General features: G+C 44.0%; 1 protein-coding gene across 1 annotated transcript in view; it reads right to left on the reverse strand.

The window, feature by feature from the left end:
• The window catches only part of LOC311144759 (coronin-1C-A-like), a 53,922-nt gene that overhangs the window by 17,193 nt on the left and 15,565 nt on the right, over nucleotides 1-21,164 (reverse strand). Inside the window, exon 2 of the mRNA XM_084180860.1 lies at nucleotides 14,024-14,223. Within this exon, the coding sequence (XP_084036986.1) occupies nucleotides 14,024-14,221 (198 nt within the window). The 5' untranslated portion in view covers nucleotides 14,222-14,223. The remainder of the gene's footprint in view (nucleotides 1-14,023; nucleotides 14,224-21,164) is intronic.

Raw genomic sequence — 21,164 nt, forward strand, 5'->3', positions numbered from 1 at the left:
TTTGAGCGGAAAATCTGTCAGACAGCGCGAGAGCTGCTGCTACAGCGCCTCAAACAGCTCTTTCGTTGCTGCTGGAGTGAAATGTGCTTTTATAAGCCCAATCATTGTGCAACAACTCTAAATGCAATCGTGTGCTAAAAAACTATTTTGATGGCCACGATTAAAAAAAGAGCTAGTATTTTCCTTTCTCCACTGGTAATTGAAGCACGCTTCCCATTCACCATTGAAGTGTACAGGCAACGGTAGGGAGGCTTTAGCGCATCACACACCACTTTGCAATGAGCTGGAGAGAGTATGCATTTTGAAAACATACTTAATTGTTTGAAAACTGAATGTTTTACTTTGTATTATATTATGAGGCATGTCTTACCTTGCTTCAAAGTAGCCTAGCCAAAACCAGACCATAGAAATGTGGCGGCAACGGATATTTTCATCTCCATCACATGAAAGCGCTCACATGTGGCGTGCGTTTTTTCCCCCGCTAACTGCATTATGGAAGGAACATGTGTAGCCTAGTGCCTTGTACGCATTACAGCGCTCATAGTTTATCAACATTTTAAGCTAAATGTTCTGATCCGTTGCATCAGCCTCGTTACTTAAAACAAAAATAATGTAGCCTCGGCCTACTGGTTGGATGAATGTGGGATCCATCATCCCACAACTGTCCCAGAGTCTGTTTGGAATCGGCCATTTCTTTCTCGCACAGAACAACAAGCTGACCAATAGAATAGGTATACATTTCTACTATAGGGGATTGTAGATTGACATAGGCTAGTGATTTTACTGTTTGTTACTCGTCTAGTTGACTGAGGAAAAGTAAACGTGAACAGCTTTAACATCTTCAAAGTGCGTATCGGAATTCGGTAAGAAGGAAGCACGCCATTGCATCCTCGAGTGGCATGTTTGGTTAAGAATAATTACCATAATGTAAATGTGATTTCTGTCATTCTGAGCACCGTGGGTTCTGAGCACGCCCTAATCAGGATACGCACCCAATGTACATGGGTCTGGTAAATGTCTCAAATGTCTGGTCAATTTAAATGCTGCCGGTCAAATCTGTCAGGCGCCACTAACGGAAACCCTGTTGTGTGTGTGTGTGTGTGTGTGTGTGTGTGTGTGTGCGCTTGTTTGTGTGCACACATCGAGAGATCTCTTATGCCAAAAGGGTGAGCTCTGGATGAATGGGGGATTGAGGATGGGTCCAAACAAAACATGGCCAAATCTGATCTTCCTCTCTCTACGGTGAAGAAAGAGTGTTTGAACCACTGGGTTAGAACATGACCCCATATACAGAGTGTCCTGGCTGTAGTTTTATCCCAAAAGAGTCCCAGAATGGACAGAAGAAACCTACTGCCTCAGTCTGAAAAACTTTATTGTAACACACTGACCAACACATGGAGATTACACATGGGAAATAAAGACACAGAGGCTACTGAGCCAGCCAGTCACCAAGAAGAATTCAACAATTTAATGCTTGACTGAATCAAATGAAGGATTTCAAGGCATGGGAATATGAATCATAACAATTGTGGTTTATTGAGACTTTCCCCCTCTACAGAGTTGGGCCAGGCAGATTGAGAGGACAAAGCAGGAATGTCTCAGCGCAGTTGCTACAGCATTCAGTCTCCCACTGCTTCCTTCATATGGAAATGAGGGAATATATTACATTGCGTCAGGCGCAGAGAGAGAAAGGAGGAGATTGAAAGCATGAGGGTTGAAGAAGACATGCGTTCAATCAGACACCTGACACCTCCACACATCCCTCTCTGTCCTGACAGGACGCAGCCAAATATGCAGGCAGCAACAATGAGGCGAGGAGGGGCACTGAGTCATCATGGCCTGCCACAGGAACCACCTCCTACACACAGAGACACACCCAGCTCATCCCTGTGCTACAAATGACCAATACCACAGGCACCTTATGGCCTCACACACACATCGCTCCACAAGCTCAAGCACAGGCCAACGTGTCCAAGCACACTCATACTCAGAGTAACAGTCAAAAGTTTGGACACACCTACTTATTCAAGGGTTTTTCTTTATTTTTACTATTTTCTATGTAGTAGAATAATAGTGAAGACATCAAAACTATGAAATAACACATATGGAATCATGTAGTAACCAAAAAAGTGTTAAACAAATAAAAATATATTTGAGATTTGAGATTCTTCAAATAGCCACCCTTTGCCTTGACAGCTTTGCACTCTCTTGGCATTCTCTCAACCAGCTTCATGAGGCAGTCACCTGGAATGCATTTAAATTAACAGGTGTGCCTTCTTAAAAGTTAATTTGTGGAATTTCTTTCCTTCTTAATGCGTTTCAGCCAATCAGTTGTGTTGTGACAAGGTAGGGGGGGGGGGATATACAGAGGATAGCCCATATTATGGCAAGAACAGCTCAAATAAGCAAAGGAGAAATGACAGTCCATCATTACTTTAAGACATGAAGGTCAGTCAATCTGGAACATGGAAGGAACAGAATGGAAGACCCAGAATTACCTCTGCTGCAGAGGATAATTTATTAGAGTTACCAGCCTCAGAAATTGCAGCCCAAATAAATGTTTCACAGAGTTCAAGTAACAGACATCTCTACATCAACTGTTCAGAGGGGACTGTGTGAATCAGGCCTTCATGGTCGAATTGCTGCAAAGAAACCACTACTAAAGGACACCAATAAGAAGAAGAGAACTGCTTGGAACAAGAAACACAAGCAATGGACATTAGACGGGTGGAAATGTGTCCTTTGGTCTGGAGTCCAAATTGAAGATTTTTGGTTCCAACCGCCGTGTCTTTGTGAGACGCGGTGTGGGTGAACGGATGATCTCCGCATATGTATTTCCCACCGTAAAGCATGGAGGAGGTGGTGTTATGGTGTGGGGGTGCTTTGCTGGTGACACAGTCTGTGATTTATTTTGAATTCAAGGCACACTTAACCAGCATGGCTACCACAGCATTCTACAGCGATACACCATCCCATCTAGTTTGGGCTTAGTGGGACTATCATTTGTTTTTCAACAGGACAATGACCCAACACAACTCCAGGCTGTGCAAGGGCTATTTTACCAAGAAGGAGAATGATGGAGTGCTGCATCAGATGACCTGGCCTCCACAATCCCCTGACCTCAACCCAATTTAGATGTTTTGGGATGAGTTTGACCGCAGCGTGAAGGAAAAGCAGCCAACAAGTGCTCAGCATATGTGGGAACTCCTTCAAGACTGTTGGAAAAGCATTCCAGGTGAAGCTGGTTGAGAGAATGCCAAGAGTGTGCAAAGCTGTCATCAAGGCAAATGGTTGCTATTTGAAGAATCTCAAATATAAAATATATTTTGATTTGTTTAACACTTTTTTGGTTAGTACATGATTCCATATGTGTTATTTCATAGTTGATGTCTTCACTATTATTCTACAATGTAAAAAATAGTAAAAATAAAGAAAAACCCTTGAATGAGTACGTGTCCAATCTTTTGACTGGTACTGTAAGTGCAAGGAAAGTACGAGGGGTGAATCTCAAGGCAAAATCTCAAGACACCTTTAGTCAAAGCGCAAACCTACACGTATTTGGAGGGTTTCTGTGGTTCTCTGACTTAACACCAACAATACTGGATGTGGATAGGGAGGTAGACCATATGAAGATGAAATTAGGGCCACAGTATGCATATCAGAAGGGCCATATTTTGGGGGTTGGATTCAAGGAGCAGCACCCTCCTTCCACCTCCAGCCCCCCCCCAGCAGGCAGAATGCAGAAATGACAAAGGGCCTGGCTGGGAGTGAGCGAGAGACAAAGGCTCTGAGCAGCTGGCTGCCCAAACAGGCTGGGAACAGCACAGCATGGGCAGATGGGCCAGATCCACCCTCACATGGGCTATAGTGTGTGTGTGTGTGTGTGTGTGTGTGTGTGTGTGTGTGTGTGTGTGTGTGTGTGTGTGTGTGTGTGTGCAAAAGAGAAGACATGGCAGAGAGAGTTAGACAGACATGCGTAGACATATTGATCTGAACCCTGTGCCCTGCTACGAGGCTGAGAGGTTATAGGTTACTTCTGACATGGTGTGTAAGGGTTGAGTCCCAGTTAAACAGCCATTTAGCATGACCACCACACTAGGGCTGCCTGTTTTGTTGAGAAAGAAACACACTCAGCTCAGCCATGATCAGAATAACTAGAACTCAATAACATCACTAAAATCAGAAAGGTCATCTGTAAATCAGGAAGTAGTCTCCAAATCCATTTTAAAAGGCTGCAGTTGCAGAAGAAGACAACCCTGAAACCCTGATACTGCAGTGTTTATTAATGCTGTGTAACGTTCCTGTTTACAGAGTAGTATTTTCCACGCTGCCATAGAGATGTAAGCTTATACGGAGACAGCAGCCTGTCCCTGTCCTTTCTCTGAAAGATTACATTTTGACATAGTGGTAACAAAACACTTAATGGCCATTTGAAACGATATGAACTCTTCTTACTTAGTGTTTTAGAGCATGGCCTGTTGATGGGACATTAAAGGGAGATTAGGCCATGCTGCCAGCCCACAGCAGAAAGCTCTCTCAGAAGTCAGTTAGAAAATCAAAAGCCAGTCTACCCCAATGATGTATAAACCATGGATTGATGATGCTATGCATTGGCCAACGAGAGGCTTTGAAGCCACCGGTCGGCCATATTAGCACTCCCAAGAAGAAGCAGTCCTCCATAGGAATGAATGGAATTCTATAGTATTTCAATTAAATGTTTTAAGGACAAAATGTATTTAAGTATTTTTTTTATGTCGTAGTGGGCACAGTAACATTAGAACTTTCCAATAATTTTACTTTAAGGAAAATGTTGTTATACATTTTTAAATGCTTTAATTTTTATGTTTAAGTCACATAATATAATTTAAAAGTATGCATTAAGGTGTCTAATAGAATAAACGTGGCAAAAACAAAATGTAGACATTAAATGCATTTCTATAGCTTCCAAAATATTTTTTACAACAGTGGGGGAGTGCCAAGATGGAGGCGCAGTGGCTTCAAAACAGCACCCCGTCAGTGTATATATAAATCATTGGTCTAGCCCTGACACACAGCCAGGGTCTGGGAGCTGGCAGTGGGACAGGCAGGCGGTGGCTGTATTGAGTAAGGTGCTGAGAGGTGTAAGGCTGTGTGATGACAGGCCAGAGGATCCACTTCCCAAGACCATAGCAGAGTCAGATGACATGGCCCACCAATGGTCTGCTCGGATTACAGGCCTAGGTTACAGGCTGTCAAAACCACACAGACAGACAGAACTTACTGTATGTCACCCAGGGTATATCTGGCTCTGGCTGGCTGACATTGGGGCACTGCTGGACCAGACATACAGGTACGCCACCAGGCTGTGTGTGTCTGCTGCTGCAGCCAGACATCTACTACTGACCACTTATGACACTGTAATAACACCTAATGGGGTTACTGAGGGACATTCCAGACCAGAGACCTTGTTGGCTTCAACGAGTGTCTGACCTTCTACACTTTAATTAAACCAAGTATGAGGGGGGTTGGGTCCGACAATAACGATGCCCTGATGGCCCAGGGCCAGTAAAAACATGTCGGGCCAGTGGATCTCGTCAGTCACTGGCCCGACATGTTTTTACTGGCCATAACTTCTCAGCACATTTTTGCGTTCCAGTTCAACATTTACCTGCTCTGTCACAGTCCACCATTGTAGACTAAACACGGAAAAGTCTTGCCATTTGTATTTGAGCAATATGATCGGCAGTTCATTCAAGCACCACCACGCTGCCGCAAGTCACAACTTGGAGAAGTACAGTGCCTTGCAAAAGTATTCATCCCCCTTGGCGTTTTTCCTATTTTGTTGCATTACAACCTGTAATTTAAATTGATTTTTATTTGGATTTCATGTAATGGATATACACAAAATAGTCCAAATTGGCGAAGTGAAATGAAAAAATAATTTCGTTCAAAGAATTCTAAATAATAAATTACGGAAAAGTGGTGCGTGCATATGTATTCAATCCCTTTGCTATGAAGCCCCTAAATAAGATCTGGTGCAACCAATTACCTTCAGAAGTCACATAATTAGTTAAATAAAGTCCACCTGTGTGCAATCTAAGTGTCACATGAACTCAGTATATACAGTTGAAGTCGGAAGTTTACATACACTTAGGTTGGAGTCATTAAAACTTGTTTTTCAACCAAATTTCTTATTAACAAACTATAGTTTTGGCAAGTCGGTTAGGACATCTACTTTGTGCATGACAAGTAATTTTTCCAACAATTGTTTACAGACAGATTATTTCACTTATAATTCACTGTATCACCAGTGGGTGTGGGTAAGAAGTGGGTCAGAAGTTTACATACACTAAGTTGACTGTGCCTTTAAACAGCTTGGAAAATTCCAGAAAATGATGTCATGACTTTAGAAGCTTCTGATAGGCTAATTGACATCATTTGAGTCAATTGAAGGTGTACCTGTGGATGTATTTCAAGGTCTACCTTCAAACTCAGTGCATCTTTGCTTGACATCATGGAAAAATCTAAAGAAATCAGCCAAGACCTCAGAAAAAACAATTGTAGACCTCCACAAGTCTGGTTCATCCTTGGGAGCAATTTCCAAACGCCTGAAGGTACCACGTTCATCTGTACAAACAATAGTACGCAAGTCCTATGGTCCTCTGTAGCTCAGCTGGTAGAGCACGGCGCTTGTAACGCCAAGGTAGTGGGTTCGATCCCCGGGACCACCCATACACAAAAAAATGTATGCACGCATGACTGTAAGTCGCTTTGGATAAAAGCGTCTGCTAAATGGCATATTATTATTATTATTATTATTAAGTATAAACACCATGGGACCACACAGCCGTCATACCGCTCAAGAAGGAGACGCGTTCTGTCTCCTAGAGATGAACGTACTTTGGTGCGAAAAGTGCAAATCAATCCCAGAACAACAGCAAAGGACCTTGTGAAGATGCTGGAGGAAACAGGTACAAAAGTACCTATATCCACAATAAAACAAGTCCTATATCGACATAACCTGAAAGGCCGCTCAGCAAGGAAGAAGCCAGACTACGGTTTGCAACTGCACATGGGGACAAAGATCGTACTTTTTGGAGAAATGTCCTCTGGTCTGATGAAACAAAAATAGAACTGTTTGGCCATAATGACCATCGTTATGTTTGGAGGAAAAAGGGGAATGCTTGCAAGCCGAAGAACACCATCCCAACCGTGAAGCACGGGGGTGGCAGCATCATGCTGTGGGGGTGCTTTGCTGCAGGAGGGACTGGTGCACTTCACAAAATAGATGGCATCATGAGGAAGGAAAATTATGTGGATATATTGAAGCAACATCAAGACATCAGTCAGGAATTTAAAGCTTGGTCTCTAATGGGTCTTCCAAATGGACAATGACCCCAAGCATACTTCCAAAGTTGTTGCAAAATGGCTTAAGGACAACAAAGTCAAGGTATTGGAGTGGCCATCACAAAGCCCTGACCTCAATCCTATAGAAAAGTTGGTGGCAGAACTGAAAAAGCGTGTGCGAGCAAGGAGGCCTTCAAACCTGACTCAGTTACACCAGCTCTGTCAGGAGGAATGGGCCAAGATTCACCCAACTTATTGTGGAAAGCTTGTGGAAGGCTACCTGAAACGTTTGACCCAAGTTAAACAATTTAAAGGCAATGCTACCAAAATCTAATTGAGTGTATGTAAACTTCTGACCCACTGGGAATGTGATGAAAGAAATAAAAGCTTAAATAAATCTCTCTACTATTATTCTGACATTTCACATCTTAAAGTAAAGTGGTGATCCTAACTGACCTAAAACAGGTAATTTTCACTAGGATTAAATGTCAGGAATTGTGAAAAACTGAGTTTAAATGTATTTGGCTAAGGTGTATGTACACTTCCGTCTTCAACTGTATATGCACACCTGTTCTGAAAGGCCCCAGAGTCTTCAACACCACTAAGCAAGGGGCACCACCAAGCAAGCGGCACCATGAAGACCAAGGAGCTCTCCAAACAGGTCAGGGACAAAGTTGTGAAGAAGTACATATCAGGGTTGGGTTATAAAAAAAATATCAGAAACTTTGAACATACCACAGAGCACCACTAAATCCATTATTCAAAAATGGAAAGAATACGGCACCACAACAAACCTGCCAAGAGAGGGCCGCCCACAAAAACTCACGGACCAGGCAAGGAGGGCATTAATCAGTGAGGCAACAAAGAGACCAAAGATAACCCTGAAGGTGCTGCAAATCTCCACAGCAGAGATTGGAGTATCTGTCCATAGGACCACTTTAAGCTGTACACTCCACAGAGCTGGGCTTTTTGGAAGTGGCCAGAAAAAAAGCCATTGCTTAAAGAAAAAAATAAGCAAACACGTTTGGTGTTCACCAAAAGGCATGTGGGAGACTCCCCAAACATATGGAAGAAGGTACTCCGGTCAGATGAGACTAAAATTGAGCTTTTTGGCCATCAAGGAAAACGCTATGTCTGGCGCAAACCCAACACCTCTCTTCACCCTGAGAACACCATCCCCACAGTGAAGCATGGTGGTGGCAGCATCATGCTGTGGGGATGTTTTTCATCAGCAGGGACTGGGAAACTAGTCAGAATTGAAGGAATGATGGATGTCGCTAAATACAGGGAAGTTCTTGAGGGAAACCTGTTTCAGTCTTCCAGAGACATACTCCAAGAGACTTGCAGCAATTACAGCTGGAAAAGGTGGCTCTACAAAGTACTGCCTTTGGGGGGGTGAATAGTTATGCACGCTCAAGTTCTGCTTTTTTTGTATTATTTCTTGTTTGTTTCAGAATAAAACATATTTTGCATCTTCAAAGTGGTAGGCATATTGTGTAAATCAAATGATACAAACCCCACAAAAATCCATTTTAATTCCAGGTTGTAAAGCAAAAAAATAGGAACAATGCCAAGGGGGTGAATACTTTCACAAGCCACTGTAGGCCTACATGAGTTGATGCCTTCACACAGCACACGCAAGCTGTCCCAAGCATTGATCCACTCTGAGCTTATTTTACAGAAAGTGATTTACAAAAGTAAACATTCAATAGTGAACATACTAGCAATATGCTGCCTACTGGTAGTCTGCAAAAAGAAGCCTAGCATTGGTCTTGGCTCACCTTCTGTAGCCAGTCAATGTCTCTTTTGGAACATTTGTCTTAAAAAGGGCAGAGTCCTATTTTGATGTAACAAAAAAAACATCTCAAAATGACATACTTTTAAAAAGAAATGAATGCATCAATTCAATGCAAGAATAGGTTAATGACTTGCGTTGTTCAATTATATTACAGTTTTTTTATACATCATAACCTAATGTAGCCTATTAATAGCTGAATATAGAGAGAAAGCATGCCAACCTATAGGCCTTGCATGACCCCAGGAGGGGGTGTTCAGTCAACTGTTTACAGCCATACACTGTCAAAATGCTGTTCATCTCCAAGTTGAGGGTAGAGCAAAGTGGTCTGAGCTCTTTAAGGCCCTTATATGGAGCTGAGCAGCACAGAGAGGTCCTGTCCCCAGAGGCCTTTGGTTTAGTTTGTGTTGTACACAACGCTATGATAAATGAGATAGCCATCCAGCCAACCTATAGTGAGGGTTAGGAAACCTCACTCCGGGAGAGCTGACACAATCATCCCAGTGGCTCAGACACTAACACTGTTTGTCCTCCCTGTAGTGAAATCTGAAATGCAAATGTAGGTTTATTTACTGTATGCAAAACAGACATTTTCACTGGAAAACAACCTTGCTGTTAAAAGGGGCAAAGCTGAAAAAAAAGGCTTGTCTGGCTGGCCTTTGCTGTCCATCAGGAATAGCCTAGCTTCCAAAGGCATTGTAACACTCCCCACCCTATCCTGTCCTCCTAGGTCCCATGTCTGCCTTCATGTGTGTCCAAGTCTCTCAGACGTCACCTCATCATCATCCTGCTTGTATCAAATATCTGAAGCCAGTTTGGATGCTTTCCTCTAAAAATACACTTTAATACCCTTAAAGGGATACTTCAGGATTTTGGCAATGAAGCCCTTTATCTACTTCCCACTAGTCAGATGAACTCGTGGATCCATTTTTGAGTCTCTGCATGCAGTTTGAAGGAAATTGCTAACTACACTACATGACCAAAAGTCTGTGGCCACCTGCTCGTCGAACATCTCATTCCGAAATCATGGGCATTAATATGGAGTTGGTCCCCCCTTTGCTTCTACAACGGCCACCACTCTTCTGGGAAGGCTTTCCACTAGACCTTGGAACATTGCTGCGGGGACTTGCTTCCATTCAGCAACAAGAGCATAAGTGAGGTGAAGCACTGATGTTGGGGGATTAGGCCTGGCTCGGAGTCGGCGTTCCAATTCACCCTAAAGGTGTTCGATAGGGGGTTGAGGTCAGGGCAGGCCAGTCAAGTTCTTCTGCACCAATCTCGACAAACCATTTCCGCTCTTTGTGCATGGGGGCATTGTCATGCTGAAACAAGAAAGGGCATTCCGCAAACTGTTGCCACAAAGCTGGAAGCACAGAAACGTATAGAATGTCATTGTATGCTATAGCGTTAAGATTTCCCTTCACTGGAACTAAGGGGCCTAGCCCGAACCATGAAAAAACAGCCACAGACCATTATTTCTCCTCCACCAAACTTTACAGTTCGCACTATGCATTGGGGCAGGTAGCGTTCTCCTGGCATCTGCCAAACCCAGATTCGTCCGTCAGACTGCCAGATGTTGAAGCGTGATTATCACTCCAGAGAACGCATTTCCACTGCTCCAGAGTCCAATGGCGGCAAGCTTTACACCACTCCAGCCGACGCTTGGCATTGCGCATGGTGATCTTAGGCTTGTGTGCGGCTGCTCGGACATGGAAACCCATTTCACGAAGCTCCCGACAAACAGTTATTGTGCTGACGCTGCTTCCAGAGGCAGTTTGGAACTCAGTAGTGAGTGTTGCAACCAAGGACAGACAATGTATATGTGCTACGCGCTGCAGCACTCAGCGGTCCCGCTCTGTGAGCTTGTGTGGCCTATCACTTCGCGGCTGAGCAGTTGTTGCAGCTCTAGCAGGGCAGAAATTTGACGAACTGACTTGTTGGAAAGCTGGCATCCTATTACGGTTCCAAGTCACAGATCTTCAGTAAGGCCATTCTACTGCCAATGTTTGTCTATGGAGATTGCATGGCTGTGTGCTCAATTTTATACACCTGTCAGCAATGGGTGTGGCCGAAATAGCCAAATCCACTAATTTGAAGGGGTGTCCACATACTTTTGTGTATATAGTGTAGCGTTAGCCCAATGACTGGACTTAGTGCCTTCGGAAAGTATTCAGACCCCTTGACTTTTTCCACATTTTGTTACGTTACAGCCGTATTCTAAAATGGATTAAATGATATTTTTCCCTCATCTATGTACGCACAATACCCCATAATGATAAAGCAAAAACAGGTTTAGACATTTTTGCTAATTTATTTAATATAAAACATTACATTTACATAAGTATTCAGACCCTTTACTCAGTATTTTGTTCAAGCACCTTTGGCAGCGATTACAGCATCAAGTCTTCTTTGGTATGACACTACAAGCTTGGCACACCTGTATTTGGGGAGTTTCTCCCATTCTTCTCTGCAGATCCTCTCAAGCTGTGTCAGGTTGGATGGGGAGCGTCGCTGCAAAGCTATTTTCAGGTCTCTCCAGAGATGTTCGATTGGGTTCAAGTCCGGGCTCTGGCTGGGCCACTGAAGGACATTCAGAGACTTGTCCCGAAGCCACTCCTGTGTTGTCTTGGCTGTGTGCTTAAGGTCGTTGTCCTGTTGGAAGGTGAACCTTGACCCCAGTCTGAGGTCCTGAGCGCACTGGAGCAGGTTTTCTTGAAGGACCTCTCTGTACTTTGCTCCGTTCATCTTTGCCTTGATGCCGACTAGTCTCCCAGTCTCTGCCGCTGAAAAACATCCCCACAGCATGATGCTGCCACCACCATGCTTCACCGTAGGGATGGTGCCAGGTTTCCTCCAGACGTGCCGCTTGGCATTCAGGCCAAAGAGTTCAGTCTTGGTTTCATCAGACCAGACATCTTGTTTCTCATGGTCTGAGAGTCTTTAGGTGCCTTTTGGCAAACTCCAAGCGGGCTGTCATGTGCCTTTTACTGAGGAGTGGCTTCCATCTGGCCGCTACCATAAAGGCCTGATTGGTGGAGTGCTGCAGAGATGGTTGTCCTTCTGGAAGGTTCTCCCATCTCCGCAGAAGAACTCTGGAGCTTTGTCAGAGTGACCATCGGGTTCTTGATCACCTCCCTGGCCAAGGCCCTTCTCCCCCGATTGCTCAGTTTGGCCTGGCGGCCAGCTCTAGGAAGAGTCTTGGTGGTTCCAAACATCTTCCATTTAAGAATGATGGAGGACACTGTTCTTGGGGACCTCCAATGCTGCAAAAATGTTTGGGTACCCTTCCCCAGATCTGTGCCTCGACACAATCCTGTCTCTGAGCTCTACGGACAATTCCTTCGACCTCATGGCTTGGTCTTTGCCCTGACATGCACTGTCAACTGTGGGACCATATATAGACAGTTGTGTGCCTTTCCAAATCATGTCCAATCAATAGAATATACGACAGGTGGACTACAATCAAGTTGTAGAAACATCAAGGATGATCAATGGAAACAGGATGCACCTGAGCTCAATTTCGAGTCTCATAGCAAAGGGTCTGAATACTTATGTAAATAAGGTATTTCTGTTTACAATAAATTAGCAAACATTTCTATTCATTATGGGTTATTGTGTGCAGATTGCTGAAGATTTGTATTTATTTAATCCATTTTAGAATAAGGCCGTAACGTAACAAAATGTGGAAAAGGTCAAGGGGTCTGAATACTTTCCGAAGGCACTATCATGCTAGCTATTACCATAGACGTCCAGTCATTGCGCTAACACTAGTTAGCAATGGCTTGCGAAACTACCTCCAACTTCCTTCATACTGGATGCAGAGACATAAAAATGATCATCGCCACGGTAAGTACATTATCACACAGGTCACCCGGCCGCTGAGGATATAGGAAAGAGCCAACAGGCACAAAGAACAAAAAGGTGGATGTTATCTGCTACAGCATTTTATGGTACTGTATTGTCCCTCCCTAAGAGAAGATAAAATACATAAAAATGAACTGTAAATCTTTGACAGCAGGTTAATTTAAGGTCCTGTCATTAAAGCTGAACTGCCGCTGAGCTGACAGGGCCTTTACTTTCTTTCTATTCAAAATATAGGAGAAGTGAACACAGACTTGAGTTACTAACAAGACACTGAATTGATACAAAGATAGCACTAATATTGGATCTTCCTCAGAATAGTGAATCTGTAGTATCGGTCTCCCACATCTGGACCAGTCAGACTGCAGTCTCTCTCCACTGACCACCACCAGTATGTACTGCTGCCTGCCTGCACTGCTGAGCAACCCAGCTTGTTAGAATCCATTTCAATCTCACCCGCTCAGCCAGGCCACCAGAGACCAGTCACACAGCTAAAAATCCCTGTCTGTCCACAACCTGAAACATGCCTATGTGATGCTGCTGACACACAATATGCTGCTGCTTTCTCCGCATGAATGACTAAGGGAAATATGTAGGCTCCCAAACACACACAAAACGTAATTTTTAAACTGCAGAGTTGGGATTTGTAGGTGGCCAATGTGTGATTTCCCCTGGATGTGTGTGGGTCTATCTGAGCAGTAAATTGTGCTGTGTGTGACGTGCCTGGTTGTTCCCTGCAAACAGGGCGTGTTGGAACTGACTCTGGGAAGGAGGAGGGGGAGGGGCTGGCCCAGGCCAAAGCCACGCAGACACACACACTCCGTCATGTCCCCAGGGGGAGGTGTGTGTGTGGGAAGTGTGTGTCAAAGCCACAGACGTAGTAAGGACAGGTCAAACGAGGCCAAAGCCCAAATCTGCTCAGGCAGCAATAGCACATGCCCATATGAATGTATAAACCTCTGTTGCTTGACATAAGTTTCCTTGTGAAACCCACTGACAGATCCACACAATGCAGTTTTTATAGTCAATAATCCGACTCACCTTGTTAAGAGGGAGGACCAGGAAGGCCCCGCCCCCGCTGGCCTCTATGATGATGGCGACAAACTTGGGGTTGACGGCGCAGAACGAGCTGTCCCATGTGACCCGCGACACTCTGATGTCGTCGTAGCACTGGTCATTCTTCAACGCCTGGCCAAAGACATGACGGAATTTGCTCGCTCGCACAACTCGCCTGAACATATCTGGATAGTGGACCGGGGGGAGAGAAAAGTTGGGGTTTTAGTTTGGAAACTGTCACTCACAATCAAAGGGAAAAGACAAAACCAAGCAGTCAAGGAATTTATGCCTATAACATCTCAAGTGACAACTCTTTCTCCTGGTTGCATTAGGCCTAAAGAAAACACAAAAACACAGAATTTCACACGGTGCAGCATGGCTGAGAAATAGAAAGGCTGCAGCTCCCACATGAGTACGTGTTTACTGCTTGTGAGACATGGGTGCCTTGAACGTCCTGTCCCCTAGCTGTGGCTGCTACTCTGCAAGACAGATTGATTGCATGTGTGACTGAGCCCTTTACACATTCCCCTCCCAGATGTGTGAGGCTCAGCCTCAGTCAAAGGATGCATCCCAAATGTCACCCTATTCCCTATTGGCCCTGGTCAAAAGTAGTGCACTATATAGGCAATAGGGTGCCATTTGGGACGTAGCCTAAGGTAAGGTTCTACAGCAGCAGTACATTCAGAGAGAGGAGCCATGTGGCAGATCAGACTAACCCTCCTTCCCCATCCCTCTGACACAAGACCAGGCTGACATTCAGCAGACATGTGCCAGCAAGGGCGCCAATTATCTAGAGTTGAGCAATGAGCATAGCTCAGCTGTATCATTCCTTTGTTCCACCACCAGAATTTGGCCTACACTGGCTATTGTGTACTTCCTTACACACTGGCAACGAGGAACTAGATAATAACAGAGAGTAGGCAGAGATTGTAGGCCGAGAGAGCAAGACAGAGAAAGAGATAATAGCAAAGCTGGGCAAGCAAATCCTCCCTGAGTGAATTACTGGAATGGAAAATAATGTTAGCGTAGGCTTTGCCATGAAGGTTAAAGTGTAATCACAGTCTAATAAAACCAAGAGATAAAACTCTTGGCTTGACAGGGAGGAAAGGTAATCCTCAAATATCCTCATATCTAGGCATATACATGGATATTTCTTTAAGCCCTGCCCTAGCACATGAACATGTTTGACATAACATTCCACACGAGGCTCACACCTCTCATCACATTTCATTTGTTTTCGTTTCATCTTGCATTATGCCAACTATCAAACTTAGAAATACAAGAACCATGTTTCATCCATTGAATAGCCCACCTACTTAAGTGCCATTTCCCAACAAAAATAAGACATGTCCAATTCAAATATGAAACAGTCAGGGACTGTGTAGCTGGTTCAGTTGAAATTCTCACCCAGTAATGAAATCTGTCAACAGATGAGAGAGCTTTGGAAAACATAAATTGTTTTAACAGCTACAAGTGAAGTCACATCTCTGAGCAGCCAATCAGCAGTAACCTAGTTTTCAAAGATAGCGGGAGGATAAGGGGAATTCGACGGTAACGGAATTAGGATGTCTCCAATTTTTGTCTTTAAAATATATGCCAAACAAAAAACATTGATTTCAAAGTTTAAAAACCATACAACTCCTGTAAATGTGTTTTTGTCAAATGTTCTGTGTAAATTCTTAAAAGTAGTCCTTGTGCATAGAGTTGTATGGTTTGTTAAACTTTGGTTTTTCAATGGTTTTTGTTTGGTATACATTTTAAAGTGACAAATCTGAGTCTCACCGTAATTTCGTTACCATGGAAATGCCCATAACTAATCACAAAACTAACTGGGCCACTTTGTCTTAGTTTATCAACTAAGCCTATAGTACCTCTTGCAGCAGAAAAGTGAATGCTGCCATCATTCTATCATTGAGTGCAAAGACTAAACAACAACCACAATTTCGTGCAGACAGGTGTGATACTGTAGTGTGGGCTGGACGATATCGAATTAATTTGAATTAATGTTTTTGCGCGATATTCCAAATACCAGTATCGCAGAATCAAGGTTTTTCGTTTTTATGATCGTTTATGGCCGCTTGTTCTCATGTTGTCTTTCTGGTCTCGTCTCGTTCGCTCCTTCTGTGCTGTGCACCTTCCCATTTACACCAGAGATCTGTACATAATGACGAGATGCTCATGTCTCCGCCCTAACAATGGGAGTCGTTGTCCCAAAGGCGGGAACGCAGGCGACAAGTTTAGGTTCAAAATAAGCAACAAGCGTATAGAAACGCATTAAGCTAATTTTGGACTGATTTTGGCGAGAGTGAAACCTCTCGATTCGCCTCTTCCTCAAAGGCCCTCCCCTCTCACAACAACAAATATGAGAGATCACGTCTTCCTCTGACAAACGGTTCCAACTCGCTATTTGCATTTGTCAAAAATCGGTCATATGGACACCGAAACACAGAGACATTATTTTACTGTAATAGAGAAATTAACATTTCAAACCATACCCTGTTTATGTTTCAACTCCTCAAATTTCGAGCAGGTAGATGCTACTAAAACGGATGTACCAATGAACATTAATTCTGGAAAATTAATGCTCAGTTTGTCACGCGCGCATTACGGTAACACGTATCGCTAGCAGCATTTGAGTCAAATAAAGATTGTTATACTAGCTTTTTAGTCTGTGTTTTATAAATGTGCAATAAGCATAAAACATTCTGAGAAATAAGGTATCCACTTGATTTCAACATCTGAACAAAGTGGACAGGCTAGCATGCTGTTCAAACAGTTGGAGACGGACAGAAGGTTGTTTTCATAACAATTCAACTGTTTTGCCTTAGCAGAATTCAGAGCTTGTGAAATTATACCTAGATCCAAATTGGCTAAACATGAAATATAAATATTAGCTGGCTACTCACTAGCACGTGGCCTTGTGCTTGAGAGATCGTTTATGAGACCGGTGTTAATGCCTGCTACATTATTAGTGAATGTGTATTATGCATGGTTCTGGTTAAATTTGTTACAAAAAGGGCATTTTTATAGACAGACCTGAAAGCCAGATCAGTGATTATTGCAACAAAAAAAGCAGGTACAACTATTTTTATAAAATAATAAAATTATTAGTGGAAGGCATATATTCAGCCTAGGTATAATTTCACAAACTCTGAATTCATTAGATTATTGCTGACTGTTTTAAATGGAGTGTATTTTACCTTTAATTGTAAAACAAAGCTTAGAGAAAAAAAATTATATATATTAATCACCCATAATAATATAAATAATATGCCATTTAGCAGACGCTTTTAACCAAAGCGACTTAGTCATGTGTGCATACATTTTTACGTATGGGTGGTCCCGGGGATCGAACCCACTACCCTGGCGTTACAAGCGCCATGCTCTACCAATTGAGCTACAGAGGACCACATAAGTTTGATTTTTTTTTCTTCGAGATATGAGTTTTAGGCCATATCACCCAGCCCTAAGTCCAGGTTGACTAGATTAATACATTGTTATTCAACAACTCAAATCACCTCTCCTTTTACACCTGATTTGGCAATTAAACAGACTTACTTCAACAGATGAAATACAGTGTTGCTGAGGCAACCAGGTAAGGGAGGAGAAACTAGGTCCTACATCATATAGCCACATCCCTTCTCTGGAACATAGTATGGCATCTCACCTACATCTTTTTGGTTTAGCCTGAGAAGGAAGTCTCTCATTTAACTGACCTGCCTGAACTTCTGATGATGATTTGTGTAGTCGAGCCATGATCCGCTGATATGATGCACAACCACCAGGCAGAACTAGGCTATCTACTATTCACACCCTTCACTACCCATGTCCCATTCCCATCCTAATTCACTGATGAAGCAGGGCATGTGGTGGTGGCGGTGTCAGCAGAAGAGAAGTGAGAGGATTTACCCCGCCCCAAATATGTCCCTGTGAGATAATCCCATTTTTGTATGGAGGTCTAGGATAGTGTCGAATTACAGGAGGCTTAGTTGATCAATTTACTGATACAAGTTGATGCATGTGGCATTCCGGCCACTTTGCAAAAAACGACTTAGTTGTGCCCGTTGTTTACATGTGTATCTGCCCACTCATTGGCTAGAGAGGGCAGATACGCATGATCTCGCCTTCCTTCAATCATTGAGGACATGTATTTCCATTTTTAGAGCGGTCACTCGGCTATCTTGTCAATATAGTAGATCATCTTTCGTGTCAGTCAGGCAGGAAGTTCTTCCTGTGGAGGGGTGTGGCACTGTGACACAGGCAGATAATATGCAACACTACTTCCACTATTAACCCTTGTGGAATACAAGCCCAGATCCTCCCATCACCAACCTCCTTACCATGCTACAGGCAGTCAGGCACACAGCCCATGTATGCCCCCCCATGCTGGATCTAAAGGAGGGAAGAACCTTGGCAGTAAAAGTTAAATGGGTAGGCTATACATTCAATTCATTGTTCTGCTATGCATTTGTCCTTATTTGTTCCATCTATGTTAGCGAGGGGAATTAGCCACGCTATTGCCACTACTACTATACTGAACCTCACCTTCTAACCTATGATCTTCATACTCCAACCTGCTTGTTTCTCAAACCAACACAAACTGGGAAAATGGGAAATGGTTCTTCCTCAGTGTGAGGGCCGTTTCATCAAAATACTCAACAAGGGTGACTTAGTTTTAGGGAATGAAAGCCCCCAAGGCCCTGTATGCCCACCCTCCCACCACTGGGGATCTACCACAGTGCTTCTCTGTAATGGCAGGCAGCACTGTAGGCACTTAAAATCAACCACCATTTCCTCTGGGAGGCCAAATGCCTAGTCCACAGAGTCCAACCCAAACAGAGACACCTTCTCCTGTTGACCTCTTCATCACCCTAGTAGGGACCAGTGGGTTAACAGTAACACACAAAACAAACCCCTATGAGAAAGTGTGTTCTGAGCGACTGAGCTAGGAGTACATACATGCTATAAGAAAAAGGGGTTATCCTTTATGAATAACATGATGCTTATTCAGCTTTTTCCACACAAAGCTCTGAAAATGTATACCATAACAGTGAGGAGTAATGCCATAACAGCTGTATGGGACAATATGGCCACAGAACAACACTTAAAGCCTCACAGGATTTCTTCCATGCTCCTCTATGGCTTTTCCACACAATATGAGTGTGTGCTGCTGGTATATAAACTGATGTAGAGGGAGAGATAAAAACCCAGGTCATCTGAACAATCTAGCGTATTGTCCTGCCAAAAGCATAAACCCACTACAGTGTGTGACACAGGACAGATTAGGCCTTCAGCCAGCTGGGAGCTGTGGGGAATTGCCATGGAATTTGGACATTTGTAAAGCGATAAATTGCATAAAATGTCCTTAATCATTTGATGTTTTGGCATGGTGGCCATGTCGGCCTGTGCAGTTTGAGCCCTCTTGGTCTAGATCTGTTTGTGTGGTCTGAAGGTTGCCTAATGCCTATCAGCTTTAGTGGCACAGTAGGCAGTATTGCCCTTTTTCGCACCATCATGCCGACCTAAACCGTACTGTGCTAGCACAGTAGGCCTACAGTTTGTTTCAGCTCAGCTCAGTAGTGTGAAAAGGGCTAAATGTGACCCCAGTCTTGTATGTCCTCATTATACCAAGGCTGAGGGAACACAGAGTGGAAACAGCTGGCATACAGCAGCCCAGTACAGAACATTGCTATAACCTGTATGAGTTTCCATCAAGCTGCCTGAACCTGTATTCCATACGGACAGCTTGTGATCCAATGCAGATCACACTCGCCAACTCCAGAAATAACACTATCTTAAAAAGGCATGATACAGGAAGACACATTTAGAGACGACAGACATTTTAGCTCCCTATGGTGCCAAGATGTGGTACCAAAGATGCATAAAACAGCTTTAGTCAGGAACAAATCGTGGCGACAAGTGGATGACCGGCTAATTGAGGACCACTCCAAATGTTCAATTAAAACCAGTCTCTCCCTACTGTGTGTCTGATGGCACCATATGGTCCCTTGTCTGGAGGGAGCCAACTCTACAGAATGGGGGAGGCAATCATTGACTTGTGGTCTATTGTGAACAGCAGAGCTCACCAGGGTCCTGGCTCAGTCAGAGCAGAGTGGGGCCTGATTGGTCCCGAGTGTGTGCGGGACCATGGCTAATTATCACAGTAAGCTAATCAGTCTCTTGTTAGTGCAAAGATGCTGAGGGGGGTACATATGATACCTGTTCCATTTCGTCTGAAGTACGGTTGAATAAATAAAGTCAACAGGGTTCCCCTCTGTCCGAGTGATCCATCTGCTGCTAACAGACAAAACTTCCCAGGTCTACCACACATCATACACAGATGGATGAGTAGGATGAAACTATGCATGGATAATGAGCAGTTTGTTCCTGCAGTGACAGGACCTTTTTGCCAGCAGAGCAGAGCAGCCACAGCCCCAGCTCCAGCCCCAGCCCCCAGACAGACACACTCCTAGCTTAGCCTGGCCTGCGCATCACAGGCTCTGCCTGTCCCACCCATTGGACCCTGGGCTTCACTCTGAGTCAGACAAACATACTGCTACTCCAGTTTGGTCAACACGCCAGTCTGCCTGACCAGAATGCATAATGACCACTCTCCCTCCTGGCGGGGAGCAATGCATTCTGGGACATTCTGCTACGCGCTACGGCCCCTGCATCAGGGGTCAGCGCAGGGTCACGGCTGCAGATCTTGGCAGTTGGCAGATATGCTGCGAGTTAGGTGAGGCTGGGACTTCTGACAGACAGCTAGACAAAGCGAAAGATGGTGGAAAAGTGTTTTCTCCTCAGCACAGTAAGGATGTGCTTGACAGGCTGGCTCTGTGTTGCCAAATGCACCAGTGGTCTGCTGTAGCCTAATGCGTGAGTCAGCCATGCCTGAAGTTGAGACTTGGTTGAGACTGGACGGCTCTGCCAAGTCGCAGTAAGGTCTCCAGGCCATGTTTGCAAACACAGACGCTGCTTAGCAACATCAGTAAAATACCAGCCGAGGAATGTTTAAAAATGTCAAGCATTAATGCGAGAAGGTGTGGTCATAGACAAACAGCACAGTTAATTAAGCCTCATGTCCATGAGTAGTATTTGAAGATAATCTGCTCTCAGATCAATTGAA

This window comes from Coregonus lavaretus (assembly GCF_964263955.1).
Source record: "Coregonus lavaretus genome assembly, chromosome: 17".
Taxonomy (NCBI): Eukaryota; Metazoa; Chordata; class Actinopteri; order Salmoniformes; family Salmonidae; genus Coregonus; species Coregonus lavaretus.